At 38.6% G+C, this 19356-nt stretch overlaps 1 protein-coding gene across 1 annotated transcript; it reads right to left on the bottom strand.

Annotated features, from left to right (window-relative positions):
* Nucleotides 1-7609: 7609 nt before the first annotated feature.
* Nucleotides 7610-11049, bottom strand: LOC149836146 (uncharacterized). Its single transcript, XM_090010808.1, has 3 exons — nt 10796-11049; nt 8333-8427; nt 7610-8225 (listed from the first exon to the last, which is right to left on the bottom strand). The coding sequence occupies exons 1-3, from the start codon at nt 11037-11039 to the stop codon at nt 8184-8186; spliced, it is 381 nt and encodes a 126-aa protein (XP_089866934.1). The 5' UTR covers nt 11040-11049; the 3' UTR covers nt 7610-8183.
* Between the last annotated feature and the right edge of the window lie 8307 nt (nt 11050-19356).

The following is a 19356-nucleotide window of genomic DNA, read 5'->3' as shown; positions in this document are numbered from 1 at the left end:
CCCTGCTATAAGAAACTCTCCATCGCAATTCAGGACTGAAAATTCTATACTAACTTGATCATGACTACACCCTGCAGCAATCTGTATGTCAATTGATTGAATTCCAGCAGGAGGCCATGGAGATGGTATGATGTCGAACCTGACCAGATGGACACCAAATTCTCCTCCCTCTCATTCCACCCAAGTGAAGCTACTTTCGCTTGAAAGGGATACCACGGGAAAGCGCTTTCCCGTGGAGGGAGGTGTTAACTCATTTTGACATAAAGTTGGTCTTTTGCATTTATTATGTGTCCCACCATATATTTCTCATGAAGATGTTTGTTTCACTCTTCTTAAGAAAGGTGTGTTTTATAGGAACGAGTGTGAAACAATGCCCTCTTAGGTGTGTTTGCATGCTGTGAAAAGCTGGGGCTTTCAGTGGAAATGCTCAAACCACAAGGCATTTCTGCTGGCTTGGCAGCGGCAATGCAAACTGTGGGCTGCAATGCATTCCACGAAAGGAGGCTCCACAGTGGGCAGTTGGGTTCCACTCATCTCCTATGTCATCCCCCATCTTCATACCCCTCTTAAATGTTATGATTTAAGTTTTTTTGATCAAGTCTGACCAATCGTCATGGTCAATTTAGTAAGAATCGACCCATTGGATCATATTTTTTCAATGAAAAATATGATTTTTTAAATTACAATTTTTGTATTTTGTCAGCCGTTAATTTTTAAATCGCCAAAAATCCTGCACACAAGTCGGATTTCAGCTATTCAAATGTCGATCTTCACTAAATGAATGATATAGATCACATATGTGGAGTCTGATTTGATTGAAATAACTTGCATCAATCAAATCCCGAGGGGTATGAAGATAGGGATAACATAAGGGGATGAGTGAACCGATTTGCCACGGCAGGTGTTGCTGAAGAGTCCCCTTCCATGGGATGAGAATGCACCCTAGGATTCAAACCCTTGTTTACATTCTGACAGCATGAGCACTTTACCATTGTATTAAGCAATAACTGTAAGGAGGGGACTCTTGCTTTCTTGGACCAATAAAAATGTCAAAAGAGGCTGCTCTAGGGCCTGAAACTGGCACTTGTTTTGGTAAGGTAAAAGTGTAAAGTTTTGTTGATTGGTTGAGATTTCATATTAATTTTTTATACTGTTAGAAGAACTGGATCCAACCCAACTCTAGATGGATTGGGTCCGCGAAGAGTCCCTTTCCACAAAGAAGTCAAGCAAAATGTTAAAGACACCTCTCATCAAGAACCCAATCAAGAAGAGGACTCCATGTACATCAAGAAGTCCATATGTGAAGAGTCCAAATGTGAGAAGTCTCCTTGATAGCCATGTATCTTACCTCTATTTAATGAAATCTCCTCTCTGAAAATCGGCAATGACCGAAGTAACTTGTCACTACAGTTAGAGTATCAGGATCGTGATGGTGTAAAAATCGGCAATAGAACATGTTTGAAAATCTATCACTCTGGATCTTTTGTTGTTTGCGCTTCATATTCTTCATTCAGTTTGGATAATATCCTACATGTCGAAATAACTCAAAATTTACTTTTTGTGAACAAGTTTACTAAAGATAGTAATGTTTTCTTTGAATTTTATCCTAACGGTTGTTATGTAAAGAATTGTGCTACAAGGAGAACTCTGTTCACAAACAGAATTAATCAAGGCATGTATAGGATCCAACGTCAAAGGTAAAGAGGTGTTGGTTGAAGAATGGCTCATTGTAGATAGATGGCATCGGCATTTTGGTCACCCTTCTTTTTGTATAGTTAAATATATTTAACTTTTTTTCGTATAGTTAAACATATTTTAAATAAGCATGATCTTCCTTATATTAACAAAGCCTTGCATAGTATTTGTGTAGCTTATCAGCAAGGAAAAAGTCATAATATTCCCTTTGCTATCTCATCTACCGTTATTTCTAAACCTTTAGATGTGGTTTATTCTAATGTTTGAGGACCTTCCCTAATTGCTTCTTATGAATATCGTTATTATGTGCACTTTAAGGATACATGCACCAAATATACATGGATATATATATGCTCACACACAAATATGAACTTTTGGGAACTTTTAAAAAATGTAAGGCTTTTGGTGAAATTTTTGATTGGCAGAAATATTAAGTTTTTACAACTGACTGGGGGTGGCAAATATCAGTCTGTGTCCAAATTTATGTATTAATGTGGTATTGGCCATCGGATTGTGTCTCCTCCGATTCATGAACAAAATGGTTCCACTAAAATAAAATATTCACATGGAGGTTTGTCTCTCTTGGCTCATGCGGGGGTTTCACAAGGTTATTGGCCCTATGCTTTTGCCACTGTTGTGTACTTGAACAATCGTTTGCCTTCCTCTATAATGTCTTTTAAGGCTCTAGAAGAGATTTTGTTTTACACAAAGCTTGATTATAAAGAACTTAAAGTTTTTTGGTGTGCATGTTTTTCATGTTTTGAGGCTTTACGAACAAAACAAACTTGATTTTAGATCTGAATTGTGTGTTTTCCTGAGATATGCCAGTCAACACAGGGATTTTTACTGTCTCAATCTTGTCACCATGATTTTTTTTATTAATCGACATGTTTTTTATGAGCATTGATTTTCTTTTAAAGACCATCGACCTATGATTCCTTTAGTAGTATCAACCCCTAGTTTTTCCTTAGTGTCTCTTGACTCCATAATGACAACATCTTCAAAACCTAACCCTGCCTTAACCCCACCCGCCTCTCCTTTAGCCTCACCTAATCCCCCTAGCTAGTTCGCCCATTTTGTCATCGTCAGCAGCACCCACTCAGACTAAGGACCATAAGCCTTCACCGGCCTCACACGACCCCACCCTATTTCCTTGCCTTCCTCAAGACCGGTTAGGACCCATCCTATGACCACTCAGTTTCAATATGGTACCCTAACACCCAAGGCTTGGACCTCTACTAAATACTCAGTTACCCTTGATCTATCTCAGAGAGCTTATGTTTGATATTGCTCATAGGTCTTTCTCCCAAGCCAACAAGGACCCATGGTGGTGTGCTGTTATGATTGACGAATTTCATGTCACGCTTGAACTCTTGTTTAGGCTACATTTGCTCCTCATGTTGATTGCAAATAGATTTTCAAAGTCAAATGCATATCTGATGGTCCTGTTGCCAAAGGGTTCACTCAAACTAAACGTGTTAACTTTTTCTAGACCTTCAGCCTTGTTATCAAATGACCTTCGATTCACACAGTTTTATCCATTGCAGTGAGTCACGGTTAGGAAATCCGCCAACTTGATGTTCATAATGTGACCATCTTATGAAAGAAGTCTATATGTCTCAACCCTTGGTGTCGTCTACAATGGGCTATCTATGGTCTTAAGCATGCTTTCCGGGCTTAATTTTACAGCCTTAGCACCTTCTTGTTGGAGTACAATTTTCTAGCCTCTCGCTCTAATTTGTCTTTCTTTGTCTATCATTGTTCCTTTGATATCATGTACCTTCTAGTCTATGTGAATGATATCATTTTTACATTAGATCTCTTTGACCATTCTTTGTGATCTAATGCATACTTTAGGCCATCGTTTTGCGATTAAGGATCTGGGGCTTTTGCATTACTTTTTGGGCATTCAAGTCTCCCAAGACAAGGAAGGTCTATTTCTCTCACAGTGAAATTATCTCATGGAGCTCCAACAACATGCTTGGGGCTAAACCGGTTTATACGTCACTTTTGATCAATACTTCATTGACTGCTCACTCTGACATAGATTTTAGTGACCCTACTCTTTACTGAGTGCCTTGCAATATATCATGCTGACTCCTGATTTGGCTTATTCAGTTAATAAAGTGTGCCAGTTTATGCATTGTCCCAAGGAAGAACATTGGACTGTGGTCAAAGAGATCCTTCGATACATTAAGCACACCTTGAACATGAGTCTCATGCTATCTCGATCATCCTGCCCAACTCTGTCGGCCTATTTCGATACTGATTGGGTTGGCTGCCCTGATGACCACAAGTCTATAAGGGGGCTTTGTTGTCTTCCTTGGTGCTAATCTCATCTCTTGGCACTTTTGTAAGCAATAGTCGGCTGCTCAATCTAGCACAGCTGAATATCGAACCCTAGCCAATGTAGCTGCAAAATTAGCTTGGGTCAAACAACTTTTAGTTGAACTTCATCACCCACCTGCATCTATACCCATCCTTTGGTGTGACAACATCAATGCCACTTACTGGTTCTTCACAATCGCAACAAGCACATTGAGATCAATATCCACTTTGGTAGAGACCATATTTTTAAACATAGCTCTGTGTTAGATACATCTCGTCCGTGGACCAACTCGCTGACATTCTTATCAAGCCATTAATGCCAGAGCCCCCACTTATTCAGCTTAAAAGGGGATGTTAGAGGAACTAGATTCAACCCAACTTCAGATGGATTGGGTCCACATGATGGAAGAGTCACTCTGCACAAGGAAGTCAAGCCAAACATTAAGGACTCCTCTCATCAAGAACCCAATCAAAAAGTGGAGACCAAAGATTAAGAGTCCATGTATATCAAGAAGTCTATATGTGAAAAGAGTTCAAATGTGAAAAGTATCTCCTTGATAGCCATGTATCTCACTTTTATTTAATGGAACTTAGTCTCTCTCAAAATCGTTGAGAGAGAGAGAGAGAGAGAGAGAGAGAGAGAGAGAGAGAGAGAAGAATCTTGATCGTAGACGTAAGCCTGACCAGTCGAACCACATTAATTGTGTTTCTCTTGTGCGTGTGTACGTGTTTTTTCATATACCATTTAACTTTTGACGTGAGAGTGACAACAGATGAAAACTAAGATCAAAAGTTTTTCTATTTGTAGTGTTTGGGGGAATCACGCATGTGACAATGGGCTGGCTCATTAGCAAGATTTTAAAATTTGACAAGAGGTGTTGGTTTCTCACCAGATATTTTATGATTTGACAAAAGTGGCTTTTGATGTTTAACAAAATGTGTTGTGTTCACTTTATTAGAATATTTTTTTTTCAACATGGGGAAAAGATTTCATGCCCTCTTGTGAAGAATATATCATGAGAAACTATGAATTGTATGAATTGGATGCGTTTTTGTGGAAGGATTTTTATGTCATAAAAGAAAATGTCTCTTTTCATTCATGGTAGGGCGAGCTGAGTTTTATAATATGGCCTGGTCCGAATGCTAAACTCATTTGTTGCTGAACTGCTTGCTAAATAAGTTTTTTGGGTTTTTTTCATTTTATTTTTAAATTCTGAATGTACAGATGTGATCTATGTACTTGATTTTATAGGGATCAGCTCTTGAAGAGTTTGATTCCAACACATGGGTGGGTTTTATAAAGTTCCAAAGATGAACCGTCCAAAATCTTTATAAATTTTTTAGGCTCAAAGCATCATTTTTTCATCGAAAACACATGATCCAGGTGTGGATTCATAGTAAATCGACCATGCCCAACACATTTATGAAGCCAGAACCACATAAAAAGCACAGGAGAAGCCCAAAAAACCCATTTAGCATATGGTTTAGTATCAAATGGGTTTAGCACTGACCCATTTCCATATATATATATATATATATATATATATATGGTCCTTAGAATATGAGAACCTGAAATATGTATACTTTGTGTAAATTGGCATTTCCAACACTTTTTTGATAAGTTCAACCCTACATGTGTGTTTGACATAGTCCACTTGCAAAGAATCAACTGTTAGATTATGTTTCTTTGACAAAAATATACTTTTTTGATGTATAAATATTTATTAATATTCTAAGACTTGATTTCCAATTACCTAGAAAAACATGCTTAGATGTCATAATTGGATGATCCGTGGGCCACGCATGCCGCCCAACATTTGATGGGCTGGGCTTGACTGAGCAGGACCCATCCAAGGAAACAAGGGCTGGTAAACTAGCCGAATGAACCCAAAAAGGGTTTGTTCGGGCTCAGCTTGTTTACCAGTGGATTGATCTTGTGACTCGGCTCACTTTTGTGTTTAGCTGAGCCGAACTTGGCTGAGTGAGACAACCTGAAACACGAGCCAGCTCATGTAAAAATATTTCATGTAATTTATACATGGAATATACATATTTATATATTACACTTAATAGTTCATATTTTATGTACATATTTTCGATGCTTACCTTGAGTTGGGGAGGTTGCAAGTTCAAAACCCAATTGTTCGATTGTATAACTGGTGAGGGTCTGCATAACCCCAACTTGCCTATAAAAAAAATTTTAAAATATATATTATACATAAAATTATATATTTTATCTATTCGAGCTCTCCTCAGCCTAGTGGATCCAAACACCCAGTGTTCAGGATCAACTCTGTCTAAGCTAAACGAGCTGCTTACGAGTCATGACTCGGCCGGCCATCTGTGCGAACTGATCAAGTACGAGTTTGTGGCGAGCCGAGTCACAAGCTGTTCGGTTTGTTTACCATCCCTAACTCAGTCCTGAATTTGGTACAAAAGATGTTATAGCATAGACTAGGCTTTGGGCAAGTAGATATCAGGGCTTTCAAGTTCTTTATTCTAATGCTGTTAGAATCGTATTGGACCCTGAATCGATTTAGGTAATCGGCCAATTCTGATTCTGAACTGAATCGAACTGAATAGGCCAATTTGTAACCCACAATTAACATGTGTCACAAAAATATTAAAATAAAAATAAAAATATTGAAAATTACTTTAAACCATTTAAAAAATAATTAAAAATAAGCCTAATCAGCTTGGTTTCATCTCGATTTTTAGCTGATACGATACAAATCGGCTGATTCGCAGCGATACGGACAAATTGCTTTATTCCTTATCTGATAGTTTTTTTTTTTTTCAAATATAGCTTTGTGGACACACACTGTGGGTGAGTGACTTTGCTTGCTTCCCTTCAATATTGTTTTCTTCTATTCTTCTTCCTCTTCTATTTTTTATCAAATGGCTGTTTACATGGTTTAACCCGTGTCTGCTACGGAACCATGCCAATGACATTTTTCTTTTAAAGATTATTAAAGGAAAATTTCTATTTAGAGACTCGCCTTTTGCTTGATATTTTAAAAAGACTCATACTTTTGGAAACTTTTTTTTTTTTATATGAGGAACCCTTGCCAAAGAACCAGGTCACTTAATGGGCCTGCGCCCCTGCGAAGTAAAGCCGGGGTGGGTTAATGGAACTTTTCACATGATATTTCATGACCCAACTTTTCACTCAAATAGATGCATCAGTTGGGAGTAATGGGTAGATGCCTGACGCTTTTTGTTCTTACCGGGTGCCTACCACAGGTGGAGAGAATTTTTCAGGTTGTTTTTCCGAAAATCTGACCTTGTAGATGTGTTCTGCATGATTGATTTGCTAGAAAATCACGCTTGATCATATTTTTTGAGAAAAAATGATTTTTTAAGCATTGAATATTTTTTTTAAATTATAGACCGTTGATTTTTGAATCTTATAAAAACCTAACTTGGTGTTGGAATCGGATGATTCAAAAGTAGGTTCTCATAAAATCAAGCATGTAAATCACATTTGTACTATCAGATTTTAGAAAAAATAGAAACAATCTTTCCAAGGGGTGGTAGGCACAAAAAAACATGACCCATTACTCCATCAGTTGGAATAACTTACAAGGAGAATTATGTATAGTAAAATTATTAAACTACTCTCATTGAATAATAAAATATGCAAAAACATACATTTTGGAGGCAAAGGTTACAAATGATACTTTGTAGGGATCTTAACCATGAAATTAACTTCATGATGTCTTTATATGACAGGGTTAATGAAATTAAAGTTGGGCCATGATTTCTTCTTTTTTATAAAACATGAAATTCTTTTTGAAATATCAGGCCAAATGTGGGTTTCTAAACGAAAAATTCTAGAAAAAAAAAGGCATATTGGATGCATGGGATAAAATTCAGTAGAGAAAATTCTCTATCCACTATATGATGAGATGGTTTTTCCAGGACTCTAAAGACACAACTTTTACTTTGGTACATTCCCAAATGATGGAAAGAAAAAAGAAAAAAGAAAAGAAAAGATCCCCAAATTCAAGGGACGATTTCATTCAAGAAAAAAAAAAAAAACTCAAGGCACTATGATGGTATACCTACTTCTCCTACACTTGTCTTATCATGTGCTTAGTTGACTACCACAAGGTCAAGCTACCGGTCATGGCTCGAGCCACAACGGACCCAGCTGTGTTCTAAGGTGCAGCTCCACGCTCAGCACTTGTTTCAGGCACAACCTGCAGAATTGGATGATGTAGAAATTTAACACACTTTAGTGAGGAATTTTCAGTGAAGTGTTTGATGAAATTACAGATACAAACAGATGAAATTTTGCAGATCCCACTTGATCTTTTGTTCCACTCTGTGGGCCTAGAAAAGTTTTATTCTTCTTTGACTTTGTGGATCCTTTGTCCATGGAGTGATTTGGCTGCACGTTACCTGCAATCACCAAGGTCACTGTTAACAGCAAGCTCACCTTCTATTATTGTGCTTTATGTTGCAGCACTTTTGCCTTTTGTTTAGCATGCATGAATTGAGTAAAACCTTTTCCAATATTTTATACCATTTTGGGGCAGAAAAACATGAGAGATGGTTTAAAGATTAAAGATTGGTTGCAGAGTGGGGCCATTTATTTATTTTTATGATAACATTTAAGGTAAACCCTGGGTAGGGTCACCGACAAGCCTTAACAGAGCCTACCAGTTAATGGCACCCGCACACCCGGTGAGAGTCAAACATAGAACAAATGACTCTGCACTTTCTTCCCAAAGGTTATCAGATATGTAATGCAACACCATGAGGGTAAACTTTAAAGGACCACCATGATAAATAATATCTTGGATTTTAGTGTTTCCTGCTATTAATAATAATAGTAATGAAATATATGCCCAAGAGGGCTTCACACTCTTGGCTAAGGGGTTGTCTCTCTACATATCAAATTGAAGAGATGTTACAAGTTTGATGCTTGTGGGGTATGTCCCATGCTGCGAGGCCAAGGCTTGGGGCTCTACTCTGTGGTCTGGGTCTCACCTAGGGTTTCATGCTGAGGTTGCAGCTAATGAAAAATCAGTATTCTATGATATTCAGAGTTTCCTAGATCTTCTACATAAACACCTTCAGTTTGGAATTTGAAAATCTAAAAAATCTGATGATATTTTGATGGCTGCCGCACCTGTACCGAATGTCATAGATGAATCAGTAAAATCACATGGTCCCCTGTTGGTTCTTAGTTTCGGTTTCAAATCCAGGTTATGCACTACAATCATGCTTTGGATCAAATTAATTTAACAAGAATTCTTCATTCTTAGTTAATCAAGTTTTTACTACAACATATACTGTTGATTTTTTTTATGTTGAGCTAAAAACACATCTAAACAAGAAAATGTTTAAGCTAATGCATGTTTTCTACTAAATAAAGTATAGAGATCACATCTATAATTTTAGATTAAATAAAAACATATACAAGTATGTTTTTTAAAGGGGTCTAGAAGATAAATTGTCTGGTGCGCGCATGTGTGTGTGTGTATATATATATATATATAGAGAGAGAGAGAGAGAGAGCACTTGAATACATGCATCCCAATACCCTTTTGCTTAATGAATAACATGCTAGTTTATCACTTCAAACAACAATGGCATAGTCAAGTAAATGCCATTAATCTTGCAGTTACAACTTCGGCATGGTTGATTTTCCAGGAATAGACACTCGAACAATGTTTTTTCTGATATAATCTTAAGTCTCAAATATTTATAAAAATTTCTGGATGTTGATTTTCAAAACGTACAAAACCCCACTCACATGTTGGAATAGGACGATGCAAAAATCGATCCCTACACAAACAAGCATGTAGATCACATCCATATGGTAAGAATTAAAAAAAAAAAATAAAGCAAAAGAAAAACCTGAAAAACCTAAGTTGTATATTTGGTTTGCTTGGTTTCCTTAAAAAAAAATTATTTGGTTTGCTTGGATATTCTCATGATCACCCCACCCATCTTGTTCGTATGGACACAAATAAATAAATAAATTAAGAAATAGAAAAATATATTTCTAAACAATAAAAATATGCAGAATATAAATGCACCCATTTTTTCACGTAAAATAGCTGACATAAAAATCAACATCATGATCAAATCACAATAATTACTTTTTAATGAAAATACCATAATATTTCAAAAATATCTTATAAAACGACAACCTAAAATGTTGTGTTTATTTTCACGATATTTTTAAAATATCGCTGATATTTGTCACATAGATCCTACATCTGTGGTCAGAACCATAATATTGTGATCCTACATCTGTGGTCCAAGCACTTTTTGCCTTTTGTTTTCTGAGCACTTAAAACACAATATCAAGGCGTTAATCTTTCCTTATATGGTTCAGAAAATATTTTGCTACTAATGAAGGTAAGAAACTAATGAGCTAGAAGTCATAGGTGCAAGTTGTATCGACTCAATCTAACCACAGAGATTTGTTCAACATGGTTTGTTTGCTAAGGAACAAACTTTGGATCGTGCTTTTCTGATGTAAAATCGTGATCTTTTGAGTTATAACATTTTAGCACATTGTGGGTCATTGATTTTTGAACTCCTTTAAAAACCTAATTACTTATCATAATCACATGATTCAAAACAAGTTTTTTACTAAACAAACCATGTAGATCACATCCGTGACATTTGATCTATAAAAAAATGGAAATTTTCCAAGAAAAGATTTTTACTCATTAGTTCCCTACCTTAGTTAGTAGCCAATATTAATCCCTTATAGTCTTCTGAGAAGAAGAAGAAGAAGAAGGGAACATACTCTGTCTCCCATGATTAACATACTCCCTGGAATCAAGTGTTGAGTCCGAGCAGTCAGGGAGGTGACGGTCCAGCCTTTGGTGGTAAGCATAGGCATGATGATGATGATGATGATAATGTGCAGAATTGCTCCCAAACACCTTCTTTACAAAGGATGCCTCCATGGAGCGGAGGTAAGCAGCATGCTTCTCGTTGGTCCATCCAAACTCCACACAGTTGCTGTCTTTCCACTCCGGCAGATCCATGGGGGCAAGGCAACTATGGTGATCAACCACTGCACACCAGAGTCTTCTATCATTAGTATTTAAAACAGATGTCAGCTTTTTTTCATATGGGCAGACAAAAAATATCTTTGGTTTTTGAGGCCACGTGCCAGCTGATGATAAGGGAATATTTCTCGAAAAAAGTACTTTTATGAAATGCTGATCAACTTATCTGCTATTTGCATAATGCCGCTTAACATTTTAGTTATTACATTTAGATGTTGCTTCAGACACTTGTCAGCAGATAAATATAAAAAAGAGAAGAAAGATAACCAAGTCAAAGATGTAATATGGATCAACCAGTTCTTTTTTACGCCAAAGATCTTAGCATTTATGAAGGAATTGGAGCTATACATTTTTATTCCTTGGTGCACCAAGAAAAGTGAATAAAATTTTTTAGTCGTTGATTTGTTTAACCAAAGAGTATGAGGTGCCATCGATCCGCATGAATGTCACTAGGTTGAAGGCACATCACTAATTCGAAACCCAAGGGCGTGTCTCTTGCTTCAAAAGTGAAGTTAGGTGTACTCTTTGTTGGGCAAGGGAGACCTAAGGCTTTTTACTTCAACGAGGTGAGATGATTTTCTTCAATTATCCAAAGAAGGTAAAAAGAGTATATAAGAAATGAAAATATTAGTTTACCTGCAAGCAGGTATTTGGAATGCATTCAGATAAAGTAGGCTGTTGAATGTACTAATCGAAAAAGTTGGGCACCTTTTTTTGTAAATTGCTCTTCTCATAAAGTGAAAAAGTTCTCAACACCAAGAAAATGTCCCATTAGTTCCAGTGCCAGTAAAAGACACCATGTACGAATCCAGATAACATCATCAGGACTCGTTTTTCAAGGAGGTGAGGAGGTTCACTGGCAAAAGGGCTAAGTTGGGTCGGGTTCAGGCCAAGGTGGAGGCTCCAATTTACATCAGGTATACCTGTGATCACCCACCTTCTGCTGTTGGCCTCCCCAGCTGAATGATCAGGCACAGCAGCATACTAAAAGTGTGTAATCACATTGCACCTGATCCTCCTTCGTTTGAGTTGGACGGCAGGACAAAACAAGTCACAATTGAAGTGGGCCAAGGCATCATGCATGGGATTGAGCTGGGCCACCATTTCTTAAACTCAGATGATCGGTTAGACAAGCCCACATGGGACTTAAAGGATAGACCACACACTAGATGACTAATAGTACAGTTTGCGTTCAAGTAAACCCGATCCATACCAAACCCTATAAGGTCTGATGTAAAAACCCCTACGACGAAATCGTCGGAGAGGATAATTACGAAAAAAAAAAATTGGTTTCCCATTTGGCAAAACCATCTTCAAGGATTCAAAAAAGGGTGAGGATAAACTTCACCCCCAAAATCCGCAAGAGGGGGCGAGGTTTATCCTCAACCCCCTCACCTTGCGTGAGGGCTATAAAAACTCTCACGCAGGCCCTCCTTCCGCACCCTACATCGAGAGAGAGAGAAAAAGACAGAGAGAGAGAGGGAGGAGACTTACCGACGACGGGACGGTGATGACGACAATGAGGTGAGTATCTCCTTCCCTTCTTCTTCTTCATCTTCGTCTTTGTTTCTTTTTCGGGTAAAGAGGGCCAACAACCATTGTTGCCAGTGAGTTACAGAAAAAAAGGAGGCAGAAGAACCAAAAGAGAGAGGGGGTCAGTCGACCAATCAACGCCGATGGCTGACCCCTCTATCACAAGGAGGGTCAGCCGACGCCGACGGTCGGCTCGTACCCTTTTGGGTACATAGGGGAGGGCCAGCGGGTGCCTGCCCCCTCTTTGTAAACGAAAGGGGCTTTGCCCCCTTTCGGGTTTTTTAGACAGGGTGAGGGTTGGTCTGGGTGCGACCCAGACCGAACCGAGTCGGTTTGGGTCACGCCTGGACCGAGTCTTCATTCAAAAAAAAAGGGGGGGGGGGGGGTGAGTCGGTCTGGGGTGACCCAGACCGGTCCGGGTCGCACCCAGACCAAACCGAAACAAAAAATATATATATATATAATAATAAAAATATATGGTTTGGGTGAACCGGTTTGGGTCGAATCGATTAAGACCAAACCGGTTCTGATGGAACTGGTTTAGACCGAATCGGGTCTGAACCGAACCGGTTTGGACGAAACCGGTTAAATCTAACTGGATTTGGGTTCTCAACTTGGATCCAGTTTGATCTGGACCTGTTTTGGATCCAGACTGACTGTTCTAGATTTGATTGGATCAGTCCTGGATCCATATCAAAACTAGGTCTAAATCTAATTGTTCTAGATCCAGTCAGACAGTCCTGGATCCAGTAAGAGTGTATGGATCTTGTCCTGGATCCAATCAAATTATTATGGATTCAGTCAGAATATTCTGGATATAGTCAGACTATTCTGGATCCAATCAGACTTTTCTAGATCCAGTCAAACAATTTTAGATCCAGATAAGTAATAGATCTAGATCCAAGCAGATAGGGTTGGATCCATATCATAGATGAATCTGGATCAGGTAATTCTAGTGTTGTACCGAAATCTAAAATGACCAGAATACCCATTTGGATACCCGAGATCCACTTCGGTAAAATGAACATAACTTTGCACCCCGAACTCGGAATCGAGTGAGGTTTGGTGCGTTGGACTCGTATTGTAGAGAGGAATCTACTGGTCCATAGAGTTCAGTCAAATTAGTGATACATAAATTTAGGGTTCATGAGTAAATTCGGTAAGGGTAATTTGGTTATAATTTAAGAAGTTTTGTGTATTAATAAGAGCATGTTATGTATTAACCAGATCACACGGTTAGAACTTCGTGAGACTCGATTTCAGTGAAAGCACGATGTTCTCACTTGAGGTAAGTGATGTTATAAGTAATTGTAGATGTGAATAAACATTTTCACGTTGCATGTTATTGTAATGTTATAAATTATTAGCATGATAGTTTTCGAGTGAGACCATGACATATATAAACTTTCATGCTTGACATTATGAGTTGATTAATATATATGTTTGTTGTGAGATGCAGGTTAGTTGTGATATGTCATGCATGATAGAAAAAGATTGTATTTGTGATTGCATGTCTATATGATCATTAATATCATGCATTGTGATGAGACTATGTTTAGATTAGAGTCTCATTTAGTCTATTCATGTTGTATGAATGAATATTTTAAGATAAGCATGCATGACCCCTTAAATCCCGGAAGTGACAACCTGTGGCAAGGGCTACCTGATTTGCGGTCAGAGTGCAGCCACCATGGAAAGTAGACCGTCGGTGATTTAACGATGTAGAGATATTACATCATCGCGTACTAAGTGAGAGAGGTGTGAGTCCTAATGTCATCATGAGTTTAAAAATGAGATTTGTTGTGATCAGTCGCGACATCATTCGTGAGAGAATGAGTGAATTGTGAGTTTGAGAATGTGGTTCAATGTGTGAACTTAGTTATGACTTAGGATTACAGTCACACTGGTTTGAGACTCTGGAGGACCATAGATGGTTGATAACCATCATGGTTAGGATGTAGCATGAACCATACCGAGATTGAGAGCTTGACCTCCCGGCTAGCTACCAGTGGGGTCCCCGTGGTGGTTCACTGTAGTGCCTGGTGGTCCGGGAACCACTGGGAGTGTATGGTTCATTGTCTGACCAACATGTAGAATTAAGGTGTTCTACGGAGTTGTTATGCCCATAGACGGCTATGATCGGTATAGCCAACCTAGTGATAGTTTTGTGAGAGAGAGTATTAGATAATGATAATGAGGGTAATTAAAATATACAAACATGTGTGGTGTGTCGAGAACTAAACTAAGATTATGGGCTTAGAGTCCACTACAGTTGTAAGTTAATTTTTTATTTACATATAATTATTTATTACTGGATTGTAGACTCACCCCCATTTTTGTTAATTATAATTGTAGGTTCCAGGCATTAGCACAGTCAGGTCGTGAGCAACTTTTCCTTCTACAGCAGAGAATTTGTTATATTTTACTTTTCTTGTCAATGAATAAAATGTATTTGCTTTCTTTTGTTATGAATGATGAACAACTGTAAGGAGTTGATTTATGAGAATAAAATGAAAAAAAAATTTTAACCACGTTTTTTTTTTGTAAACTTTATACTCTTTCCCTCTGGGAAGTAATACCAATCTAACTCAGACTCCTCAGGTCCCAGATCGGAGTGTTACAAAGTGGTATTAGAGCCAGGGTTATACAGAAAAATGTTCATCATTCATAACAAAATTTAATGACAAGATACAAGTCTTTGCTCGAAAAGGGCACGTTAGTGATTAGATTATTGTGTGATTAGGAATGACTAGCGAACGAGGAAACAACAAAGATCCAAGGGCTCAAGACCCTGTTGAGCCTTCCGTCGAAGGGAGAGAGGAGTTTATCGTTGTAATGGCGATGGCTACTGGAGTCATGACAAGCATGGTTAAAATTGTTGGAGATCTTACACCACGACTCCCGCCGATTTGCATCATAGCTAAGGAAAGAGATACATACCAACATAACTACATCGACACTACTTACGGATAATAGTCACAGCCCTACGGATGAGGGATTTACCAGTCCCGCCATCAGAGAGCTCGGTCAGTACGTGACCGAATAACGAGGGATTGAATGGTGATTCAAGGAGGAGTCACAAGGAGAGCATCCCCTATCACAAATTTTGTGTCTCGAGGAGGGACTCATATGACTAGTACAAAAGGACAACATATGTCTCGAGTCATCTAGGCGGCTGCCATGAGTGCAGCCAGTTGAGGAGTTTTAAATCTGACTGAGGAGTTTCTTGCTGAAGAAACTAGAAAAGAAATAATTTAGGTCGTAAACACAGTATGACTTGCTGTATAAGCGAATAGAAGCAACTCAGGACTAATTCAGGCGCGAGCAACATTGAAAAATTCATAAGAGAAAGGCAAAGATAAAGATCTCATTGTTGATCCCGCCTCACCTACCTACCCTCTCACTTCATTCTTATATAACATGGGAATCCTCCCTGTGCCTAAGGATCCCACGATTGATCATACTTTACTCCTATATGACTTGAATGTTTTCTCTATGACCCACCCTTAGCAGACGCGAATTAATTTAAAAAGAGAACCAAGCTGTGGATTAATCAAAGAGTAACATAATGATGTATTTAAAAATACTTAGCTTTATTTAGTTTAGTTCGATTATTCCTTGTTTTGCTTTGTTTTCTTTTTGTTTGCTTAGTAATATTTTATTTATATGTACTCGGGTGATTAATAAAAATAAAATAAGATATTTTGAGTAAATGAGTATCATAATCGCTAGCATGTAATAGAATTTTATACGAGTATAAATAAATCAAATAATGACAAGCCTATTACATGATAATTTTTAATGTAGCACATGGGTTGTTTGACTCTATAGCTATACATAGTTTCACTATCTCAACTTTTGGGAAATAGTTGTCTGTTGCACCTTCATGATTGAGTGTTTCTTACTTGATAGAAACACATGTAGGCGAGTCCACCATGGTGGATACGATATATAATGATTGTATAGTGAAAATAAAAAATCGTGAGTTGCCTGTGAACTTACTGCAACTCGATTTCAGGTACATAAATGTCGTTCTTGGCATGGATTGGTTGTCAGACCATCATACCACCATTGATTGTAAAAAGAAGATTATCAGTTTTCAAAATCCTTAGACTCCAACTTTCTCATATCAGGGTATTAGAAAACAAATGAAACCAACGATCGTATTTTGTCTAAAGGCCAATAAATATATTCAAAAGGGATGCATGAGATTCCTAGTCTACATGAAGACTGAAGAGATAGAAGACCTCACTATATCTGACGTGAGCATAGTTTGGGAATATGCTGATATTTTTTTGGAAGACCTTCCAGGTCTCCCTCCCAATCAAGAGATTGAGTTCTAAATTGATCTAGTTTCGAGAACAACACCCATTTCGAAGACTCTCTATCGGATGGGACCCATGAAACTTAAGAAACTTAAGAAGCAACTGCAAGAGTTACTAGAGAAAGGTTTTATTCGACCATCAGTATCTCCTTGGGGTGCTCCAATTCCGTTTGTCAAGAAGAAGGATGGATCACTACGAATGTACATAGATTATTGACAACTGAATGCAGTGATCATCAAGAATAAATATCCATTGTCGAGAATTGATAATTTATTCGATCAACTGCAAGGAGTTGCATGCTTCTCAAAGTTGGATTTGAGATCGGGTTATCACCAGCTGAGGATCCAGAAAGAAGATGTGGCTAAGACGACATTCAGATCAAGATATGACCATTATGAATTCTTGGTCATGCCTTTTGGTCTGACAAACGCCCCAGCGACATTCATGGATATAATGAATATGGTCTTCAGACCCTATTTGGATAAGTTCGTGGTGGTATTTATCGATGACATCCTCATATACTCTACCATGAGGGAGCAACACAAAGAGCATCTGATAATAGTTCTGCAAACACTTAGAGAACATCAGCTTTATGCCAAATTCTCTAAGTGTGCTTTTTGGTTGGAACAAGTGTCCTTCGTTGTACATATTGTTTCTAAAGATGAGATTATGGTGGATCCTGCGAAGATTGAAGCAGTCAACAATTGGTTTAGACCCAAGAATCCTACTGAGATTTGTAGCTTCTTGGGATTGGCTGGGTACTACCGACATTTTGTGGAAGGGTTTTCTTTGTTGGCGGCTCCTATGACAAAACTCACTAAGAAAGAAGTAAAGTTTGAGTGGAATAACAAGTGCGAGCAGAGTTTTCAGGAGATAAAGAAGTGTTTGACCACTACCCTAGTGTTGGTCTTACCTTCTGGATCCAGAGGTTTCACTATTTACAGTGATGTCTCTCATAAAGGATTGGGTTGCGTTCTGATGCAACATAGTAAGGTGATAGCATATGCATCTCGCCAACTTAAAACTCATGAAGTCAACTATCTGACACATGATTTGGAGCTAGCAGCGGTGGTATTCGCCCTCAAGATATGGAGGCACTACCTCTATGGTGAGCAATTTGAGGTCTTTAACGACCATCAAAGCCTTAAGTATTTATTTTCGCAGAGAGATTTGAACTTGAGGCAAAAGAGATGGTTGGAATTTCTAAAAGATTATGATTTTGAGCTGAAATATCATCTAGAAAAGGTGAATGTAGTCGTCGATGCCCTTAGCCGAAAGGTAAAAGCACTGGTCATACTCGCAGATTGGGAGTTATTCTCCTCGGTGGCTCATCAAAAGGCATAAGCTCAATGCTTACCATGTCGATTGCTATTCGTGCAAACCACCATGAGATTAGAATTGTGGGAGCTAATTAGGGAAAAGCAACCCTTAGACCCAAAATTGGCCCAAATAAGAAAGAAGATTTTGAAAAATGAGGAGTTAGAATTCAAAGTTGATGGTCAAGGACTCCTTAGATTTCGTCAGAGGGTGTGCGTTCTTAAGAATGATCAGCTTAGAAATCAATCATTGGAGGATGCACACCATTCTAGATATGTTATCCATCCTGGCATCACTAAAATGTATCGAGATCTGAAGGATACATTTTGGTGGAGTGGTATGAAGAGAGACATTGCTGAGTTTGTTAGCAAGTGTCTAGTATCACTACAAGAAAAATGCTAATTAGCAACGACAATTTGCGACGATTTTTTTTTGTCGCAAATTTGCGACGGATTAGCGAGAGAAAACTATTTGTTGCTAACATTCAAAATATTTGCAAAATTAGCGATGGAAATATTTTCGTCGCTAATTAGCGATAGATTTAGCGACAACATTTTTCTATCGCCAAAACACTACAAAAATGTTAATTAGCAATGGAATTAGCGACAAAGATATTTCCATCGCTAATTAGCGACGGAAAAATTCCCTAACTAATTCCGTCGCTAATTTTCGATTTAAACCGTTTCACCTAAGGCGCGAAATTTTCCCTCTCCCCATTCGAAATTTTCCCTCCCTCCATTTTTCCTCCCCCTGTTTGATTTAAATCGTCCCCGTCTCCTCCTGCTCAAGCACCAACGACACCTCTATCCTCTGCGTTGTCGTCCAGCACGACGCCTCCTACAAGTTCTCTCCCGTCAACCCTGGCTACGCCGCCTGCCTTGACCGCATAAGGAAGGACCTCATCGTCGCCACCGTCACTTCGTCGCTCGTCAGTAGCCTCATCATGGGGACCCTAGCCAACCTCCCCCTGGCCATCGCACCTGGCATGGGCACCAACGCCTACTCCACCTACACCATCGTCGGGTTCCACGACTCCGGTAACATCCCCTACAAGAGCACCCTAGCCGCCCTCTTCGTCGAGGGCCTACTCTCCCTCCTCATCTCCGTTGTGGGCCTCT

This window comes from Nuphar pumila, chromosome 6 (genome assembly GCF_984573655.1).
Source record: "Nuphar pumila chromosome 6, dmNupPumi1.hap1.1, whole genome shotgun sequence".
NCBI lineage: Eukaryota > Viridiplantae > Streptophyta > Magnoliopsida > Nymphaeales > Nymphaeaceae > Nuphar > Nuphar pumila.
This window is presented reverse-complemented; position numbering and strand designations above follow the sequence as displayed.